General features: G+C 38.1%; 1 protein-coding gene across 1 annotated transcript in view; it reads right to left on the bottom strand.

Annotated features, from left to right (window-relative positions):
- bin3 (bridging integrator 3) overlaps positions 1–17627 on the bottom strand; it is a 32638-nt gene extending 15011 nt beyond the window's left edge. Inside the window, exons 1-4 of the mRNA XM_042488196.2 lie at positions 17494–17627; positions 10139–10187; positions 8297–8337; positions 1687–1748 (exon numbers count right to left, since the gene is read on the bottom strand). Of these exons, the coding sequence (XP_042344130.1) occupies positions 1687–1748; positions 8297–8337; positions 10139–10187; positions 17494–17501 (160 nt within the window). The 5' untranslated portion in view covers positions 17502–17627. The remainder of the gene's footprint in view (positions 1–1686; positions 1749–8296; positions 8338–10138; positions 10188–17493) is intronic.
- Between the last annotated feature and the right edge of the window lie 2968 nt (positions 17628–20595).

Below are 20595 nucleotides of genomic sequence, written 5' to 3'. Positions count from 1 at the left end.
AGACAGACAGACACACACACACACACACACACACAGAGCAGAAGATAATGTTAAAACGTAGTAAAATAACTTTGTGAAAGACAATCATTTAGACTACAGTCCATATAAATGGTTACCGAAGATGTCCTCATCTACACATTCTAATCCAATTCAATGCCAGATTTGTACATTTTTCTTGAACCATTATAGTAGATTACCCCAAGGGTTTAAGCATTTCATCAGTGTCTGTGTTTGAATATGGTGGGGTCTTCAAAAGCAAGCTTTTGGGAAAGAACTGAAGACCAAAAGCAGGATGGCAGAGTGCTGCCCCAATTGTAAAAATTGGAGGGGTGGGGGGTGGGGTTGGTGGGGCGGGTTGCTGTGTTAAGTATTCACCAGAGCACCAAGAATCTTTGCAATGTCTATACACTGACAGCACCAATTACTGTTAATCTGCACTCATGCCACTTTGTTTAGGCACAGAGCACATATCAGATTATGGCTTCAGAGTCAAAATAAATGAGCTTCACTGAGGAGATACAAGCTGACAGGAAAGGCTGTGGTGAAAATGGTCTTTATGGAGATCTGGAACACTCATTGGTCTCTTTTCACACTCCCTCGGGATTCTCTCAAGACCAATTTTTAACCAATCAGTTATTGTGGTGTTGCATTCCTGCCTCTCTCTGTGTTTGACAGGTAACACATTGCTTGATTTGGCCTTGTCTGAGAGACATGTTTATTATCGGGTCAGGAAAATGAAAAGGTGACCTGGGAATAGTGATTTAATGATTTGTGTTAGTAAGGTGCAAATATGTAAAGCTCAAGTCCCTTGCAATCACCTGGGGCTGAAGCAACATGAACAATTCCTCACTATGAAAAGCACAGTTATCCCTGCCACTTTTGTTGCATCCTGTTACTTAGTCTAATTGAAACTGTAAACCGGAGCAAGCCTTAAAAGATATTATCGTCCCTCGCCTGCTAATTGGCAGTGAGTTCAATGGAGCTCTGCATATCACCACCCTTGACTTGATAAATGACGGTCGATATAGAAAGCAGTGTATTAAATGCAGCGCTGACATGCAGAGTAGGTCCAGTTCTTTGTTTGGTAGCAGTTGGTGGAGACGGGACCTGTGCAACAGATGGAATCCATTAACGATAATGAGGACCTGACAGCTATGACACTTTGATGATGCAGACATCCATATTCCAGAGCACAAAGGAGAGGAAATGAAGAAGCCTCTCACTCCTCCATCCGTCCCCGCTCCTCCACCCCCACAACTGACTACTTACCACAGGCCATGTCTACTGCTGCTTCCCAAATACACAACTCCAAAACCAACAAATAAGCAAATAAAAAGTAGAGTAAACATAGTTTCTGTGGCCGACAAATGTATGAATAAATGAAGGCAGAGATGGCAGAAAGTAGAGCCTTAACTGAAAACTGCACAAAAAGATGCACTCTTAAATCCAAAACTCACGCACTGTGATAGCCTGGAAAAACCTATAAAAGATTAAAGCGAAAACCCGCACTCTTTTGTCTCATTTGTCGAGTTGTTCAGAGAACTGATGCACCACCAAACAAACCAAGACAACCAAAGCATCTTTCTAGCCCTGAAAAACCTGCCAAGCAACATCAAGTATGTTGGTGAACAAGTGGAGATCAATGGCGCACCAGGCGGTAACACAGAAGTTGGTGGCAGAACACACCTAAATCAGCCTCAGTGCTTTTCTTCATGTCCTTGTGAAGCTTTTTCGTCTGATCCTCCAGCCTGTAAGACAAGAAGAAGAATGATTACCTGCCAGCTTCTGGTCTAGTAATACACTAAAGCATCAGTAACACTGACAACGATGGGAAATATGCACTGAAATGTATAACAAACAATGGCACTAGTTATAGACAGAACAGGAAAAAATAATAAATGTGACAACAATGGTACAGCATCTCCACACCCTTAACATAATACATCTATATACGGTTTAAAATCTATTCTATTCAGTCAAGACATGTTGACATTGGCAAAGAAAACATCCAAACCAAAAACATAGAAAAGGAAATTAGTACATTAAAAAACATGTTTCAAGAAGGAATTACACATTTCATTGGTTCCACATAAAATGTTATTATCACATCCGTTAGCTAATTAATAATACAGGGAATCCTTCTTGTTACTGTCAACTACATTTCCGCTCAAAAGCATTAATGTCTTCAATCATTCCACTGCACATATTCCATTGATGGGTGTTAAAAATGGCAATTACCAGACTATGGAGGCTGAAAACACATGCCATTCATTATATCAATTAAGGCAAACGAGGGGTTTAGAATCTCCCCTGAGACTGCTGTCATATCACTTCTCCTGGTTTGATGAAAAAGGAACGTGCTGGGGTTTCATTTCCATCTTTGCTTTGAGGGATTATATTAACAAGAAAGACAATAGCTGTGTAATCCCATGGGATTTCTGGTGGGGGCACTATGGCCACTGGCCACAAGATTTAAGGACATTGGTATCCCACACATGGCTATAAAAACCACAAATGGCAGTCTGGTTCCTCCAAATACAAGGTTTTGGTAGTTTTTTTATTGTTCAGCAGCTGGGAGACAAACAAACAGTGGGTAACTCCAGTGTAAACACAGGTGCATGAACCAAATATGAATGTTACTCAATATCTGCTGCTTCAACACTGCCTGTTAAAACCATTAAAAACGAAAGAGTAGGGATCCAGAGGAATAATGCACCTCAAAATTGCTATTACCATTTATCATTAATAACATTCATTTATTGGTGAAGATTTCAATATGTCCAAGAGAAACAAAACAAATTAGGTCTAGGGCTGCAACTAATGATTATTTTCATTATAGATTAATCTGCTGATTATTTTCTTGATTAACTGTGTGAGCTATAACATGTCAGAAAACAGTGGATAATTTCTAAATTTCTCAGAGTCCAAGCTTTAAATGTGTTTTTGCAGTCCAAAACCCAAAGTTATTCGGTTTAAAATGATGTAAAACAGAGAAAAGCAGGAAATCTCCATATTTGCATTGCTGTAAAACAGCATTTTCTGCTGTTTTTGCATGAAAAATTATATTAACAATGAATCGATTGCGATAATAGTTAATGATTATTTTCTGATTATTGACTGATCTATTAGTCAACGAATCATTACAGCTCTGATGAGGTCACACAGCTAAATTTCATAAAACAAAGCAAAATGGCTCATGAGGTCCTGTGCAACTGCCAATAACAGCAGTAGAAAGCATGCAGACCATGTCAGATTGCATTTGTAATGGCTTTGATATTTAATTATCTGTTACAGTTTAATTTATATATTTGTTTGTTGCCCCAACAAAGGGCTAGTATGCTCTGAGGCTGTAGGGTCTAGGGGTAACTAAAAATTTTTAATTATTCCCTATCACAACTTGTCCTGACAACTTGTCTTGACATGTTTTGGGATTTTGCACTGAATCGCCACAGACCAGATGGAGGTTGTTCCAAAAATGTCATTTGCAGTAAATGATGTAACTTCATCCCTTATTGTTCACACCACAGGAAAAAAAACATTCTGTCAGAACAATCTCCACAGTAACTTTGTGTATTTCTCTCACCAATTAGATGTAACTGGGTCTCATAAGCCATATCGGCCTTCCTCTACAGCAATCAAAATATACTCTAAGAAAAATAGACATTTCTAATTGTAGCGAATGCTTCTCACATTATAGTCAATATTATTAGCAATACTTCAGGCTGGCTTTAATCAGTATAATAATTACAAGTCATCTTCCTGTTTCCATTACATAGGTTGCCCAGCACATTTCCTTTTAGAGCTGGACAACGTATCTGGTGTGAAGAGCTCAGGTCACTGAGAACAGACTATCATTACAGTTTTTCTGTTTTGTTGAGAGAATCTTTTGACTATTATTGAGAATTTGTCCACGCGGCTATTAGATTACAACTAGAAAATTGCTTCTGGCATTGTTAAAAACATCTGGAAATGCTGATATGTGATCAGATTTATCCTTTCCATCTTTGTGATGACAGCAATCAGAATCAGTTGAGAAATCATACTGCATAACTCGACTTAGTTTTGAATGCAATTCTGAACGCCAGTGAAGTCAACGGAGGGCATTATGCAAAACAAACTCAAACTAAAATAGCCTTGTAAATTGGCTGACACAGTTAACACTTGAGAGTAATGAAAGGAGGCAAATATGGAATGAGGAAAATAACAGTATAACAGTAAAACCCTGCCAGTCATGGAGATCGGGTTGCAGGATAGTGGGTGAAAGCATCTCACTATGTAAACAAACTAGCATGCTCTCAGTCCAATGCCTGTACACTCAAGATGTGTTCTTGTAGTGCTTGTTTGTGCATGTGAGACTCGTGTTCCAGATAGTACCTCCTACTTTAAAATGTGTTGCACAATACTGTTGCATCTTCCCTACTCTGTCAGTGCTGACAGTGAGAGAGCCATCCTGGACGAGTGCCAGGTGAGCCTGGAGTCTCTTTCCAAAAGGTGCTAATAGAGCGGCCTAGTGGAACAGCTGCTGCTCCTTGCTCCAGTGCCCCAACGATGGGCCTTTGCAGCCACAATCATCTTGTCACATCGCCGAATGAAAACTGGAAAGACACTACTGCATTTCACAGGACTTTCACACACAAACCCTTTGCATGACACTAGATAATGAACAGGCATTCAACCACGTTTGACCATTCACACCAGATTCCTTTTGGGTAAATATCTGCCATTCACACAAGAATCAGGTCAGGGAATGCAGTTGAGCCAATTAGCATTCAAGCTGCTAAATGCAGTGAGGCTGTCATTTATTGATAGCATGTTTTTGTTTTGCAAATCGCCCTGGCGATACACAGTTTGTTATGATGTCCAGTTCAATACATATTTTGGTTAATACCAAATTCAAGAGTTACTCATCTAATTTTTTTATGTAATGCATCCATGTAAAAAGGTAAACGAAATAAAAAAAATTGGCTCATATATTGTTTACCGACATATGTAACTCTTAAGGCCAAGATACTGACCAAGACACAAATTGACATAAAAAAATAGTGGTGACGAAGGTTGAGTGTTGTGTCGCCTCAGGCCGTCTGTGTCTCGGTCAAAAAATTGCACATGAACACATTGAAAAAACTCCAGACAGCCGCCAACAAGCATGTACGTTCTGTGTCAGCGGCAGCCTGTAGTCATAATTCAAAAAGGAAAGCCAGAGGACTGACAGGATGGATTCAAGACACAAGTTAGTCAGTTAGCACAGTAGCAACGAAACCTGATATTTCAAGAACAAAAGGACATTAACTAGGTGCTAGAGAACAATAACATAAACAATTAATCGTTTCTTCTAAATAGCTCAATGGCTAAAAAAATAATCTTACCACATACAACAAGTTTGTAGATGCTCGACAGATGCTCACAGACAGCCAAACACTGACGGATAACTGACCATCGGCTTGTGTCAGGGCCCTGAAAAACTGATATAAGTACTGGGCTAAAAAAATCTGTATCAGCCAGTGCTCATACTTTTTAAATATTCAGTATAATTAACCCAGTAAAATCATAAGTGAAATTACAACAAAATCTTTGTCAGGCAGGCAGAATTCAAAAACAGAAATCATGGTGAAGCCTACCAAGTATATTTAGGCCAGAGATGCACCACTGTGTGTTGATATGGATCTCTAGGGTGGAGAACCTAAAAGTCTGTACATGCCTGCTGCTCTGACTCATCTATAAGGTCTATTGGCACCACACCTTCCTGATAATGGGCCCTCCTACTCAACAAAACCTGAGAGGAAAATGGTGCTCCCACTCATTCTGCAAGGCCCTCGGGGAGTTTCTATAACCTCGTCCTCACAGTAAGAGAAGGCCCCGATGTAGTGAGTTCTCTGGTCTTGGGTGCTTGAGTGCTCTGAACCCCTTTCTCCTTTGTTTCACGGAAACACTGACATCATATTACTCAATTCGAAGAGGTTAAATAATAGTACTCAATAGTTTATATATTCAATTTGTAGCTTTTAATTTACTTGTAAAAAGCAATGAGAATGTCTACATCTGCAAGAGTATGAAATACTTAAACATTTAAACCTTTTCTTAATTTGCAAACACAAAGGTGCATTTCAAGGAAATTTCAAGTTTATAACTTTAGCTTTAATCTAAGTTTATCTGAGGTTTAGGGAAAGATCTAATCTAAACAAAGCTCTCTTTCCCAATTTCTAATTTCAGACTCCACCATAGCTCAAATGTGGGTCCTTTCACAGTTTAATGTTGAGAAGAAAAAAAAAGTGCCCAAACGCAGCAGGGATTGTTAAATTGGGTGTGACAAAGAAACTGTGTGTACAATGAGGAGCATTTTAGGTGTGACTTTCTCAGAGTGCTTTGTAAACATGTAAAGTACCTACATGTAGATAATAAAATAACTGTATTCTATTCTATTATATATATTTATAAATGATACACATAATAACCAAATTTATGATAATAAGGTTAAGTTTCATCCATCCATCCATTTTCTGTGATCGCTTGTCCTCTTAAGGATTGTGGAGGGGCTGCAACAGATCCCAGCTGACGGATTACACACTGGACAAATCGCCAGACTATCACACTTCTGACACATAGAGACATACGATCATTAACGCCCACACTCACTTCTACTGGTAATTCAAAGTCACCAATTAACCCTCTAGCTGTGAGGTGACAGTGTTAATTACTGTGCTGCCTTTTGTTTAAAAGTATCCTAAGTAACTTGAAAATTAAATGTTGCTCATGGTAGTGTACTTAGCATTTTTACTGAAAATAATAAGGGAATTAATTTTTCATACTGGCACAAGGAGACCTCTGACCTATGGCTCGGTTTAAATCAAGTACAAGGAGATTTTAACTGATTATGAAATTTATAATACGTATGCCTCTATGTGACCTATATAACCAAACAGGGCCATCAGCAAAAAGATTGGCTGTTTCTATATACAGGGTTCCCACAAACATACTTTCAGTTAGCTGGCATACATGCAGGGAGAGACAGAACACAAGGAGAAAGTTAAGAAACGTAATTGATGGTAAACAAAATGTCAAACATTGATGCATATTAGATAATTAAATAAATTTGCTGTTACGTGACATTATGAGAAAGGTTATCCATGGAAGATCACTTTAATCCATGGAAGATCACTTTAACGAATTTCATGACTTTTACAAAAACTTCAGTATTTTTTACTAATTCCTTGACTTGAAAGATGTATTTGTGAAATGCCATGACTTTTCAGTGTTTTAATGACCATGACAACCCGGTGTATAGTCATTCTTAATGCCTGTCAATGGGTTTGATTCCCTGCAAAATTAAACAAAATGATTCACTGTATGCAGACCAGAGGAGCCTATGTTTACATTTTCCCAGGAAAGGTTTCACAGTTAGTAGTACATTAGCCTGTTAAAGGGAAGCAGGGGGCACCCAGTAGCTCAGTTGGTAGAGCAGGTGCCCCATGTTCAGAGGCTAGGAGATTTCTGAAGTTGTATTTTGTGGTTGTGCCTGATACTAGGTCAGGATCAGCCAAGAGAAAAATCATCCTCATCCTCCTAGACAGGTATGCAATTTATCTATTTAATATACAAAATACATTGTGTGATGTGGTTTTACATTGATATACGAATTCACATTTTTGGCTAAATCAAAGCTGACTCATGTTTACCACAACGAAGAACCCAAATATGTCAGTTGTCCGCTTACATGAACTTTAAGTGTATGAGTGGTACTAAAACAAGGTTTTCTTTGTTTTACCATTGCCATATAACCGTTATAAATCATACATAGCCATAAACAGATTGGCTGTCTCACTGCTTTGCATTTTAACGTGTTAGGAAAAGACAAGTAGTATTAAAAGCAAGAGGCATCTTTCTTTCACTCATTACCAAAACAAATGCACATGCTAGCCAGATCAAGATCTTAAGACACCGAGCAGTTGTGCTCATGGGAAACACAGTCTTCATTCTGGGAAAAATTTCCGCTTTTGTCCACAGGGGCCGCCAAAATCATAACAACATAAAAGCTTCTTGTAGAACAGTACTTAAAAAAAATAAAATGTTGTCAAACATGTTGCAGAAGTCACCTTTCACAAAACTGAAGGTACCAAAGACCACAATTTTACACACATGCATGCACTGTACCTCCAGCACACAACAAACAAAGACAGCTTTGCGTTCTTTATAACCTGGTATTACAATCACAACTCTCCAAAGAGCCATCATTACCACACATAAAACACTTTTTGATCATCTACCTTAATATGGACCATGGTTCAAAAGGCAGACTTACTTTTGAAGCTTGTCATATTCCCGCTCAAAGTCTCTTTCAACCTAAAAAAAAAGAGAATACATGTAATGTAAAATTGTCTGATATTATTTAAAATATTTGTCACATGGATTATCACAAGGTATGAACACAACAATATATGGCAGACTACAAAGTCTGAGGAGCTACATCTCACAAGAGCACGGACAAAAAAAAATTTGGGGACCAATTCCTCTTTACCCTTAGCATCATCTGAAGAATGGAGCAGCCGGGAATCGAAATGCTGATCTTCCAAATAGCTGACGACCCACTCAATCCCCTGAGCCATAACCGTCCCTATACTTTCTCAGGAATAAGGACGTTTTTTGGGGTAATATTCAACAGCTATAGCTAACCACTATAACTCAAGTGGTTCCAGCTGTTAAAATGCAGGTAAAATACTTGAGTACATCAAGTTCCCAGGGTCAACAAGGGCTGAAACAGCTGCTCCAACTATGCCTCTAAAACATGCCAAGCAGGTTACAGAGGCAGCATGAGTTCCTGTCTTGTGGTTCTGTGGGCTCCTGGATATAAACACAGTGGCCAAGACGAGGAGGAGGGCAGCTGACACTTTGTCACTAGTGGATCATCTAACTGTGCTGCCTCTAACCCACTCCCTGGTTTTTGCCTAGGATGGCACAGGAAGCTGGAAACCCAGTCTGACAACGACTGCCGGGCCACAGACCCATTATAATGGAAGTGGTTTTCCCCAGCAAGGAGATCACCCACTCACTGTCACTACAAGGTAACCACCTCTGCCCCCTTGCTTGGCTAAGACATTACTCTTTCGGGTGCGGCACTCTAATGACATTATTTAGACAAATATTCATGTTGTATACACTATTTGTGGAACTTGACATATACAGTTGAACTTTCACAAAAACACTCTACTACCTTAACAGTCCAGTGTGAGGGATTTAGGGAGATCTATTGGCATAAATAGAATATTAAATTCAAAATATAATATTTTAAAATATTTTCATCAAAGAATTCCAATAGTTAATCTCAATTAATTGCATTTTTCCCTATTATTTTGCATTCCAAAACAGTTCAGTTTTAGTTCAAAACAGTCCATATTGACAAGGTAAAGCAATTCTTACCTGATTGTCTCGATTGGGAATTGAATGACGGCAAGAAAACTGCATGAAACTATCATAAAGTGGGCATGTCTGTAAAGATGAGACTCATGGGTACCCACAGAACTCATTTCCAGATATCCTGAGGTCAGAGGTCAAGGGACCCCTGTGAAATGGCTATGCCAGTTTTCCATCTGCAAAAGTTTGCCTAACTTTGGAGCCTTATTCAGTCCCTTTACTGAGACAATAGCATGACATGGTTAGTGCGACTGGATTCCTCAGGTATTCCAGTTTCAGATGATACCAGTATTATCATTCTAGCTTTAAAAGCCCAGTACAGCCGCTTGAAGACAAGAGTATCCTTTAGCGATTAACACAATCATTTTTTTTTTTAAATGTGTTATATATGGACCTTAATGGCATCACTATTAAAGTGTTAAAACGGACAGAGCATTGTGTTTTCTTTACCTTAGAATGAGAGGTTTATATCTAGATGGAGTTGGTCTTCAACAGAGTATGCCATGTCGTTTCTACAGTAGTCCAAAATAGATAAACCAAACACTGGCTCTAGCTGGGGCCATTGGCCTTTTTAGTTTCCATTCTTTTCTACATGTCACTGCTAGACACCATTAAATCCTTCACACTGGAAATTTATAGCAAGTTTTACATTTATTCATTTACATAAATTTGATTTAATTTTATACTATAAATCTTTTCGATTGATGAACTTTTGTTCTAGTGAAGGACTTACGGTTTTTGAGACAATCTGCTTCTTTGGCTGGCCAATCTTGAAGGGAATCCTGAAATCACACAAAAACAAGTGAAAGGTGAGCGCACATAGGCAACTGGAAAATGACTGAATGCTTAGACTGTCATGATGGCATGATGGGTAATTAGAGGATGGTAAAGGTCTAAAGGTAAGTGCCACTTTTAGACCCCTGACACCAGCAATCTAAATCCCTGCTTCTCTGGAGTGTGCAGCCAAAGCCATGTACATTAACATGTCATCACTAAACACATCTGGCTCCCATTGCAGGCGGATATCACTAAACAGAAGTGGTTGTCCCCTCTTCAAAGTGTGGCTTTACTGCATGACCACAGCAGGCTATCAAACACAGATGTATATGCTTTATTTTATATCAAGACAATAGTAAGCCTAGACACCTTTACTTGCTTTTAAAAGAAAACTTGAGACAGGTGCTACAAATTAATTCAAAAACAAAACATATCTTGAGGTTTAGCGTAACTGCCGTGGTTGCACCTCATTTTGAGAATGAAATACAAACTTTTCTTCACTCTTGAAAGACAAACACACCGCCATCCTGACTATAGTTTTGGTTAAGAAACCTGTTCCTTCTTAGTTAAAACACAATCTTTTATCCCCATTTCAAAACCTTGCCATTGCCTTAATAAGTTGCTGCTGAGCATCAGAGTGCTTTGGGGATGCAGAAGACGGAAAAAAACTTCCTTGCCAATGTGCTTGGCTGTTGGTTGTCATTGATGTGGCACTAATAGCCTGAAATCTAAGATATATGATGGACAGTTGCGGCTGACAGGCAGGGTGAGGCAGCAGCTGCGTCAAAAGAAAGGTGTGTAGACTAATGAGATGGAAAAGAAAGGGTGTGATGTAGGGCCTCGTTGTGCAACCAGGGAATGCTGTGGGGAAGATCCTTTTGATGACAGCTCAATCACAAAACTCAACATGGTCAAATAACAGCAGGATTAATCTAGTAAAAAAAATAACATGTTTCACTGGTGGCACAGGTATCAAGATTTCCTTTGATTTGCTCTCTGTGTTGGTGCTGTGCTTTAGGTTGTATCAGCTAACATTTGTCCTGACCTTATCTTAATTGAAGTTTTGAATGAATCCTTTATTCATTCCAATCTGTAAAGATTACTGATGCCTAAAAATATTTTGTAGCTTTTGGCCGTGAAGAGAAGTTTCACCCACTGTGTCATCACTCGGGTGAGCCACCACGGAAAATAACTACAGAAATTACTCACCACCATCTCATGTGACTCACCTTTCTTTGATTACCTGATAAGTACACTATAACGTCACATTAAATGCAGTACATACGTAAGTAGCTGCCTATGAAACTGGATGGAATTCCCTTTCCAAAATACAACATCAGCATAATTTAATTCAATAAATTTGATTAACTGAATGCAAATTTAGGCTGCAGATCAATCAGTGCTCCCCCAATGCTACAATAAGAAGAACCAGCCTCGCATAGATGATCCATTTTTACTATGAGATTTAAATATTCAAACAACTACTTGTGAATCAATACAGCCTGGTCAGATATGGAACAACCAATCACCAAAAGTTGCCTCTCTCGTAGTTTATTGTGTTAAGTACATATCCCATTACACTTTTAGTCAGTTGCGTTAAGCACGCTGTGTTCCTTTGTTTGGCATATGACCCTTCTAATTTTTTACAGTGTTTATGAATGATGAATCCCTAATTCAAGCAGAAACTACAACAACTCACAGCTACACAAGTGACTCATATTTATTAATAGCTTTTTTACAAATAGGTCCTATGTACCACCACCGAACAAACTGCAAAACAAATTGGAGACACTTATTCCTCTGAGGGATATTAAAGGTTTTCATACTAGTAATGTTTGGGGTTGTTTTAATTTGTGTGTGTGTGTGTGTGTGTCTGTGCATGTATGCATGATGATTGCTTTATGTGACTGAATGGTCTTACTATGATGTATATGTATGTAATTTGTCTCAGTTTAATTTTATAAAAGCAATCTCTATCTCAGTGAGACTTTCTAAACAAATACAGCTGAATTATCTCATACATGCAATAGCAGTATGTGCACATTTCAATGATAAACTATTTTATAATGAAATTTCAGGGGAAAAAACATGAATCATACATAAAAAGTAGACATACAGTGTAACACGGTGCTATAACAGCCAGTGAGGTTGTATTAAAATGAAATAGAAAAATATCCATTTTTTCAAACTAAATTACCATGTTTATGCAGTTTTTTAAACACAGGAAATCCCCTGATATATAAGTGATAAACTATTTTCCCTGTGCCATTAACCTGGAGCTGACAAATGGGCCTTTCTGCCTGATGTGTTACATGCAACGCCATTAATAGGCAAGAAAACAGGCTAGTACACGGTAGAAAGCAGTATGGAGGCCAATAAAAATGTTACAGTGGTTAAATATTTTTTAATATCTCCTTCTCATCATTTCTCTCTAAAACTCGTTGCCAACTCATTTTGAACAATGTTTGAGTACTGCTTGGACGGAGAAGGACAATATTTTGTGGTGGCCCACCATCGCGCCAGCAAAGGAACTAAAATTGGTGCGTCCACCTGGCTGTTGTATTTGTATCACTGCCAATCGAAGTCAATCAGAGCTGGAGCTGGTAAATACCTATGACTAATGCAGAGTCATTTGAATACTGACTGTAGCCTTTCCCCATGAATATAAACGCCAGATAACAACAGGTGTTAGTGGATTTTTCTTGCAGTGGAAAAGAGGCCATATACTGTCACTTTGTGGATTTGGTGTTGATTCTCTTTAAAACTAAGAGGACTAGCAGTATATTCAAAGTGATTTTGCAATTCTACATGAGTTTATGTTCTTCTGGTTTGACAATTTTTTTTAACCAACATTGCACAATGTTTGGCAACAGCTTTTGATGTTTGCTCCCACTTGGTGGGTGTGTCAGGGAGAAAATCATGACACCCTTAGCAAAAGCCCAATGGAAGATTTAAGTATAAACATTATAGTGTTCCAAACAGCCATAAATGTACCATGAAACATATATTTAAATGTTAGCTTTCAATTTTCTCTTTTTAATACATTTTGGCAGAAATGACAGACTTTGTTTCACGATGACATCAAGAGGGTCCGTCCAAGTGTAACCTTATTAGGGTGGATTTTCCCTTTAATGTACCAAAGTATATATTTGCTTGGGGGAAAAAACTGAAGAGAGGCCTTAACGTTATAGATTCAGAGTATATCCACTTCTACGAAGAGCCAAAGGAAAGTGGTCACTCTCTTCAACTGCTCATGAGAACTGGCAAACACACAGAGTGAAGTGTGCTTCGGGGAGGGAGAGGGAAAATGTAGCAGGCAACGAGAGGGAGAGAATGAGAAAGAGGGAGGATGGTAGTCACTGTGAGAATCATTTCTAATGTTTCTTCACACAGCCATATTTCTGTAGGGGCTGTCACATTTAGAAACACTGGTAAGTCGGGTCCTGTGAACCCAGAACTAGTGTCTGACATGGCAGAGGCCCGACCACAAGACAGCTGAAGACACACCAGCTGAAGTCCAAATTTTTCTGAAAACAGATCTAAGCCTAGTGATGGCAGGCGTGGGTAGCTCAATTGAATATTGTCATGGTATTCAGTGCCAAATACTCTGGATAATTTGATAAAAATAATCAACTGTCATTATAGTTTTTGTACGTTACAACACTTGAATCCAAAGATTCACTTAACCATTAAACACAAGTAAATACGAACCAATGACTCACGATACAGACTATGTAAGCAGGATAGTTTTAAGGAGCAGGATTGTAGAGAATGACCGTGACTAGAGGGGCTATTGGTAATGTTCAATCATTGCCCGTGCTATCATTATCAGCAAGTTGGTCAACTTGCATTTACAGAGCTATCTGATCTTTGCTGTAATAGGCTACACGTCACCGCCATTGAGTAAGCACGTAGGCCAGAACAAAGACACAACAGTCTTCTCTATCCGGGACACATTATGCACCAACTGGAAGAACCAATGGCTTTTCACTAAAACTGCAAATGTGTATGCCATTAGAGGAATAATGCATCATTCGACCTTGGATGTTCCACAGAGCACAGAGGGCTAGTTGAAGATGTTGGGAAGTGGGATTGTTCTGATGATGACCCCAAAGTCAAACCTCTCACGTCATAGAAGCAAGTGTGCAGGCCCTACTGGAATGCATCAGTCAGCAGAGCCCATAAAGGACTCTTTTCACTGGTCAAGCACCCCACTCTTGACCTTGTGTTTGGTGGTGCGTGCTGGTAGAAGCGTTGCTTGCCAGCTATTGACTGTCTAACTGAACTGCATGACGCCATCTTGCTTACATGATTACTGTCTTCCCTGAAAATGACACTAAGAATGTGAAACGTATTGTAAAGGGAGTTGATGTACATACGCGTCACAGACATACTGAAAGACTTTGTTAGAATATGCTTTCTTTTCTTTGCACTTCCTGTTGAACTACATTCATGAATTGTGAGAAACAAGCACTGAATTTATCCAAACCTCTTTTTAAACTTCTAAATAGCAGCACACAAGTGAGTGCTGATATGGCAAACCTTGTAAAAAAATTAATAGGTATAGCTGAATCCTAGGTGATACAATGAAATTCAAAACATGTTGCCCAAACACACAGAATTCAAACATTGTGGATGTTAACAGGTTGCAAACTTCCTAGAAAGTGTAGCAGAGAAACAGGCCAACTTCATTGTCTGTACAAGTACAAAAAGATGTACCAAACAGGCTATTATTTTCTTAAAAGCCATTTCTAAAGGTTTGGTCAAACAATGAAAAGTTCCAACATACAGTATAAACACTGACCAAATGTTTGTCAATGTTGAACTATGGATCTGATCTCGTCAAACTCACAGTCATGTGGATTTTAAAGAAATCCTTCAATACGAAAGGAAATCACTGGCACCACACACAGTAGGTTGTAAAAGACAATGAAACACGCCATCTCCTATTTAAAACATATAATCAATGGAGTGATGGGCGCAGACATTACAACAGATCACACATCTTGTTGAACCTGAAAGGGAACCATTTCCCCACGAACAGAAAACAAAACTTGGCTAGAAAACTAAAAAAAAAACTGTTGCCAAAAAAACAAGACAGCAAAAGGGTCCATGAAAAACAAGGGCTTGTAATACCCTATATTTTCTTTTCCTCAACAAAACATAAATGGAGTACATAACACTACAGCTTCAGACAATAGCTGTTCCAATAAAGAGCCAAAAAAGGAAGACATGGTGGAGAAAATGACAAATAACCTCTAAGACATCCTTGAGTGAACATTATCATAAGAGAGGGTTTTGGGAAAGCTTAGGTTGGCTCAGGAACTAGTGATTATTATATGCTGTAAAGCCATTTGATACATGTATATTATATAAAAATAATATTTCAAAAAACTTGACTTTTGAAAGAATAGTCAAGAATCAGAAATGCGCAATTCTGTTGAGAATGAATACTTTTTTCTTGTTGCCATAATTTGGCTGAAAATGATAGTACAGCCTTGTTTGCTGTTGTTTACTTTCTCAGGGACGTCACCAGCTGGATGAAAGAGCTCTGATGATGACAAAGCCTGCAGATTCAGCTAATATTTGTGCAAATAATCCATTCAGACCATGTCATAGGACCAACTGTTCACACCACCTCTCTTCATTCACTGAACTTAGTTCCATAATCATCTGTTGCTCTATGGAGTAATACACAGCAGCACAAGACTAAAAACATCTAAATCTCCAAAGGGACTCCATTTGGTTTTGAAGTATCAATCTTTAAATAATATGATGACATGAATCTGTCAATCATTTTCTCAATTAATGTAAAACTGGATGGAAAATGTGCACAAATCAAAAAATCTAGACAATGTAAAAAAGGTGCATGATTGTGGCAAAATTAGGAACTTAATTCATAGAAAATTTCACTTATTCAATATGGGCTAAAATGAGTAGACACGGACACTTTATGGCTTAAAAGCCATCATTAGCGTGATGATGAGTCTCTAGATATTATGAGTCTTTGTCTACTCATTTAAGCTCATTTGAAATAAGTGAGATTTTTCATGAGCGCCAACTGTCAAAACCACCCATCATAACAAAGAAGTAACAACTTGACATCGATCATTTTATGAAACAAACCGTCCCAAACCCAAAGATATTCATTTCACATAAGAAGAAAAAATGCAATAAATTTTCACATCTAAGAAATGTTGCCCAAAATATCAAAATAGCTGCCCGATGATGTTTTTGGTAAACCAACTCATTGATTAAACAGCTCACTGCACCAGCTATACTTCTTATTAAAGTGACAAATGATATGGTTGTATACAATTAAATACAAAAGATGTGGTCTTCTCACATAACAGTCCCAACTATGACCAAAACCCTGTTTTAATTAACCATTAAACAGTGCTAATCTGTAAAAGGATTATCTTCCAGTAGATAAAGTCAGAATTGGGGATAAGGAGCTTAATACGGCAGATGTTTCCCAAAAAGCACATACGAATAAAACATTTGAACATTTTGGTGGCCTAGACGCTTGAAAATACCTTATGAAAGCTTAGTTAGTAACTGTAAACATGTTAGGGGTAACAACACCTAACGCCACCCACTATGAAAGCCTCGATTCACCACTTCTCTACATATAAAGATGGTAAACGACACAACATCATCATACTACGATTACGTGCACACGAAAGTGAAGAAAATACCACATATCCTCAATGGTTCTCAAGTGGATGTGAAAATGCTAACGTTAGCTACCAGCAGTTTACTGCTAACTTATGAGCAAATCCCTTTAAATTGCTTTGGTTATGACCCTATTGACCTAACAATTAGCTACGCTAAGTTTCCGTGTTATGCTAAGAGCACAACCTAATTTAAACCCAGTAAAAACAAACAGCAATAACTGATAATAGCGACAGTCAATTCTGTTTTGTAGGATATTTGGTCGCTAATGTTTAAGCAACCAAACTAGCATTAACTTGGGGCTGTACAAGTTATTTAACACTCGACTTTTTATACACCCTTCGGTCAGAATTAACGGTTTACAACAACTAACGCGTTATTAGCAACAGTTAAATAAAACAGGCGCTGCTATCCACCTTTAAATTGTTAGGAGGCATCTAAGAAAGGTTTTTATTTGTGAGTTTAACAAGCTAGCGCTTACTCCTGTCCTACTGTAACGTTAGTTTCTGTGGCGCTACCAGGAAATAGTCGGAGCCCCGTCTACAAACCATCTGTTTCAAGTAACAATAAACGCATCATTTAACGTTATACTTTTAATATTATAAGCTAAACGAATACAGTAGTCGAAATACATACCAGCTCATTTTGAGTGAACTTTTATTCCGGTTTCATTTGGTAGTTTTATTATCTTCCGAGGACCTCATCCCTTTCCAACAGTCAACAGTCGAGCTCGAAACAGGAAGTCCGGAGCTTAGCCGCTCGTGTTTCCTCTAAGTTGTTTTTTTTTTTTTTTTTTTCAGAAAGCGAAACAAAATATTCACAAACGTTAAAATGTGTTCATATAATAATACCACGTTAATGTTTACATGTTCGTGTAAAATGTGAGTATTTTCAGGCATATATATCAAGTGTCATGCGCGTGTATGTGTATTGGGTAGACGTGCAGGCGTGCGCGTGTTTAAGTAGAGACTCAAGGAACCTGAAGGCAAGTGATATTTTTCTTTATTCAAGTACTTACATAGAAATAACAAAACAATTGCATTACAACAAACTGAAGTGCCAAGTAAACAGGGGAGCATATCTCCCCATCACAAGGATATAGTAAAATTCATTTCAATATTCAGCTCATCATAAAAGGACCTTATTATAAGGTAATAAAACATGAAATAGGCTAAAGACATCCACAACATTTTAAACAAGACCCCTTGTTTTCTTAAAAAAAAAAAGGAAAAAGAAAAAAGCCAACAGAACAGTTATCCCAGTGTGTGTTTTCAATTGTCTGTCTTGAATTGTTGTTAGGTTTATCCCATTTCACCCAATGTGAATTATTTTCATGCATAATAAAGAAATGAGCACCACCCACAGCATGTGAGGGTAGCACTTTGGAACATTTCCGTGCACATGCAAACATGAGGATATACTGTAATGAAAAGGAAACACAACACAACAGAAAACAGTGAGTACCGACTCCATCTGAACACCATAGTGTCACTGTTGACATCCACAAAATCCCTGAAGCCACCCTGTAGTCCATAAGATGACATGAGTAGCCTATAATATCTACACATTATTGAAATCTCTTTAAACATGAGTTGTTATTTTTTTTAAATCTTGTAATTATTAATTGTCACCAATGAGCCTAAGCCTATTGCCCTGCCTGAGGCCAACTTCACGGAGACTAAATCAAACAGCTAAACACAAACATTAGCACAAGGCTGCCTTCAACTGCAAGCAGGCTGAGGTCACATTTATGATTTGTTTCTCCTGTGGAGTTCTCATCTCATTATTGTTTTTGATCAGCCAACCCTGCAACCCAGTTTGGCACAAAGATGGCTGCTGATGTTGGCTCGGATCCAACATGGAGCAGAGAATGAGGATGAGGCAAATTCCAATTTCAGAGCGTTCAGCCGCCCACTTTTGGACAGTAAAACATAAAAACATAAAATAAATTATTCTTGAAGAAGCATTATTAAGAGGGGGTTGTTACTGAGTTTGTTTAACAGAGTAATTGACATATATCTATAGCATTCACACATTACACAGAGGGATTATTGTTCAGCAGAACATGGTGCAGCCTGTATTGTTGTTCAACCACCAAATTATACTGAAGGAGTGGGATGGAGGGGATCATATAAATTTTACAAAATCTATCTGTCCATTACAAAAGTGTCACAAAACAAAAGTGACAAACAGTGAGAGGATGTGACTGATGAAATATTGAGTTTGCAAAGTTGTAATTACATGGCTTCATTTAGACGTGGAAATAGTTTGGTGTAGTCTCTGCCTCACTCTGCATCGTTCCTCAACACAAAGCAAACATAAACACAGTTTTCTCTTGGAGGAGGTCACATTCTATGTTATAATTAAAAACATCCATTCTCACCAGCAATGTGTCAAATCAAGAGCACGCAAGAGCATCATTTTTGGTCAAATAAATTCAAAATGAGTCTATAATGAACAGTGTCTAACATTTAATTATTCTAGATAAACAGTTTGTATTTTCTTTCACCTCATATGCTTTAAATACTCTTTTGTGGTGATTCCATGAGGCTGTCCGCTACGCAACATTTACATTGGAGGCTATCACTCATAACAGGATTTAACCTGGCAAATCCCAATCTAATGTTTGAATTATCAAGTTAATTATCTGCGAACAGAGATGAGGAATGCTGCATAATATAATGTGCCAAAAGTTACATTTTCAGTTTATTAAATTGTGATTTCAGCTGAATTCATTGGATTACCCTCAGAAAAGTTTAATTTTGTTGACGACCATCCATGCAATAAAATTGTGTTTTTGCAATACAAAACTATTGATTTACAGCTAGATGTTACAGGGTGTGTGAATCTGAAAAAAAGTGCAAGGAGGTCTGTTCATTTAACCATGTAGATGAGTTGAGAAAAGACTCTCTGAGGCCAAATTAATTGGAAAATAAGTGGACCCTTGCCAGGAAGCTGAGCAGTGAAAACTGGTTGTTACAGGAAAGGGAAAGCATGGCCTTGGAAGCTCATTTCTGCATGCACTGTGTTCACTGTGGCACTGCTGTTCTGCACCTTTCTTTTGGCCTTTGCATTTGTCAGTCGATATTCTCTTTGATTCCAATTGCCATGTCTACTGACTGGTACAATGTGTTTTTTTCCAGCAGATAATGGTGTTTATATTTATTCACTGTTTCACACACTGCATACACTCCTTAATAGTCAGAGACGATAGCAAATGACCAGAAATATTGTCAGTCAAAGTAAATGGTGTGGAGATACTTATCTGACATTAAAGTGATAAACGCAAAGGATACAATTGGAAACTATTTTAGCACGTGGACAAGGTTATTATTACTCCACAAATTTTGCTTCATTGAGCCATAATGCAGTCTTTGAGGAAAAAAACATCCTGATTTAGAGAGATTAGTTTAAACAAAGAAAAAGCGATTATGCTGGCATCAGTAGTTTTATCGAATGTGGTCATTGCTGTGCATTTATCAATATTGTTACAAAACATCCCATTGAAACTAATGTAAGAGATGAGCCTAAACAAGATGTTTCAATAAATGACACTACATCTATTTCCTTTCATCAGGACAAATATCACTAAGGAATGTGAAAAATATTGGCAAAGCCCTGTAATGTATTTTGTATAAGACAGGATCCAGTCATTTAGTTTTGAATCTACAGCCAGTGTTTTCTATGTAATGGGAGAGATGTGTTAATTGAAATAAGTGATTGCAACTATAATGGAGA

The sequence above is a fragment of the Plectropomus leopardus genome, chromosome 4, assembly GCF_026936395.1.
Source record: "Plectropomus leopardus strain MGB_pleo_1.0 chromosome 4, ASM2693639v1, whole genome shotgun sequence".
Classification (NCBI taxonomy): domain Eukaryota; kingdom Metazoa; phylum Chordata; class Actinopteri; order Perciformes; family Serranidae; genus Plectropomus; species Plectropomus leopardus.
Note: the sequence above shows the minus strand (reverse complement) of the source record. Positions and strands in the feature narration are given on the sequence as shown.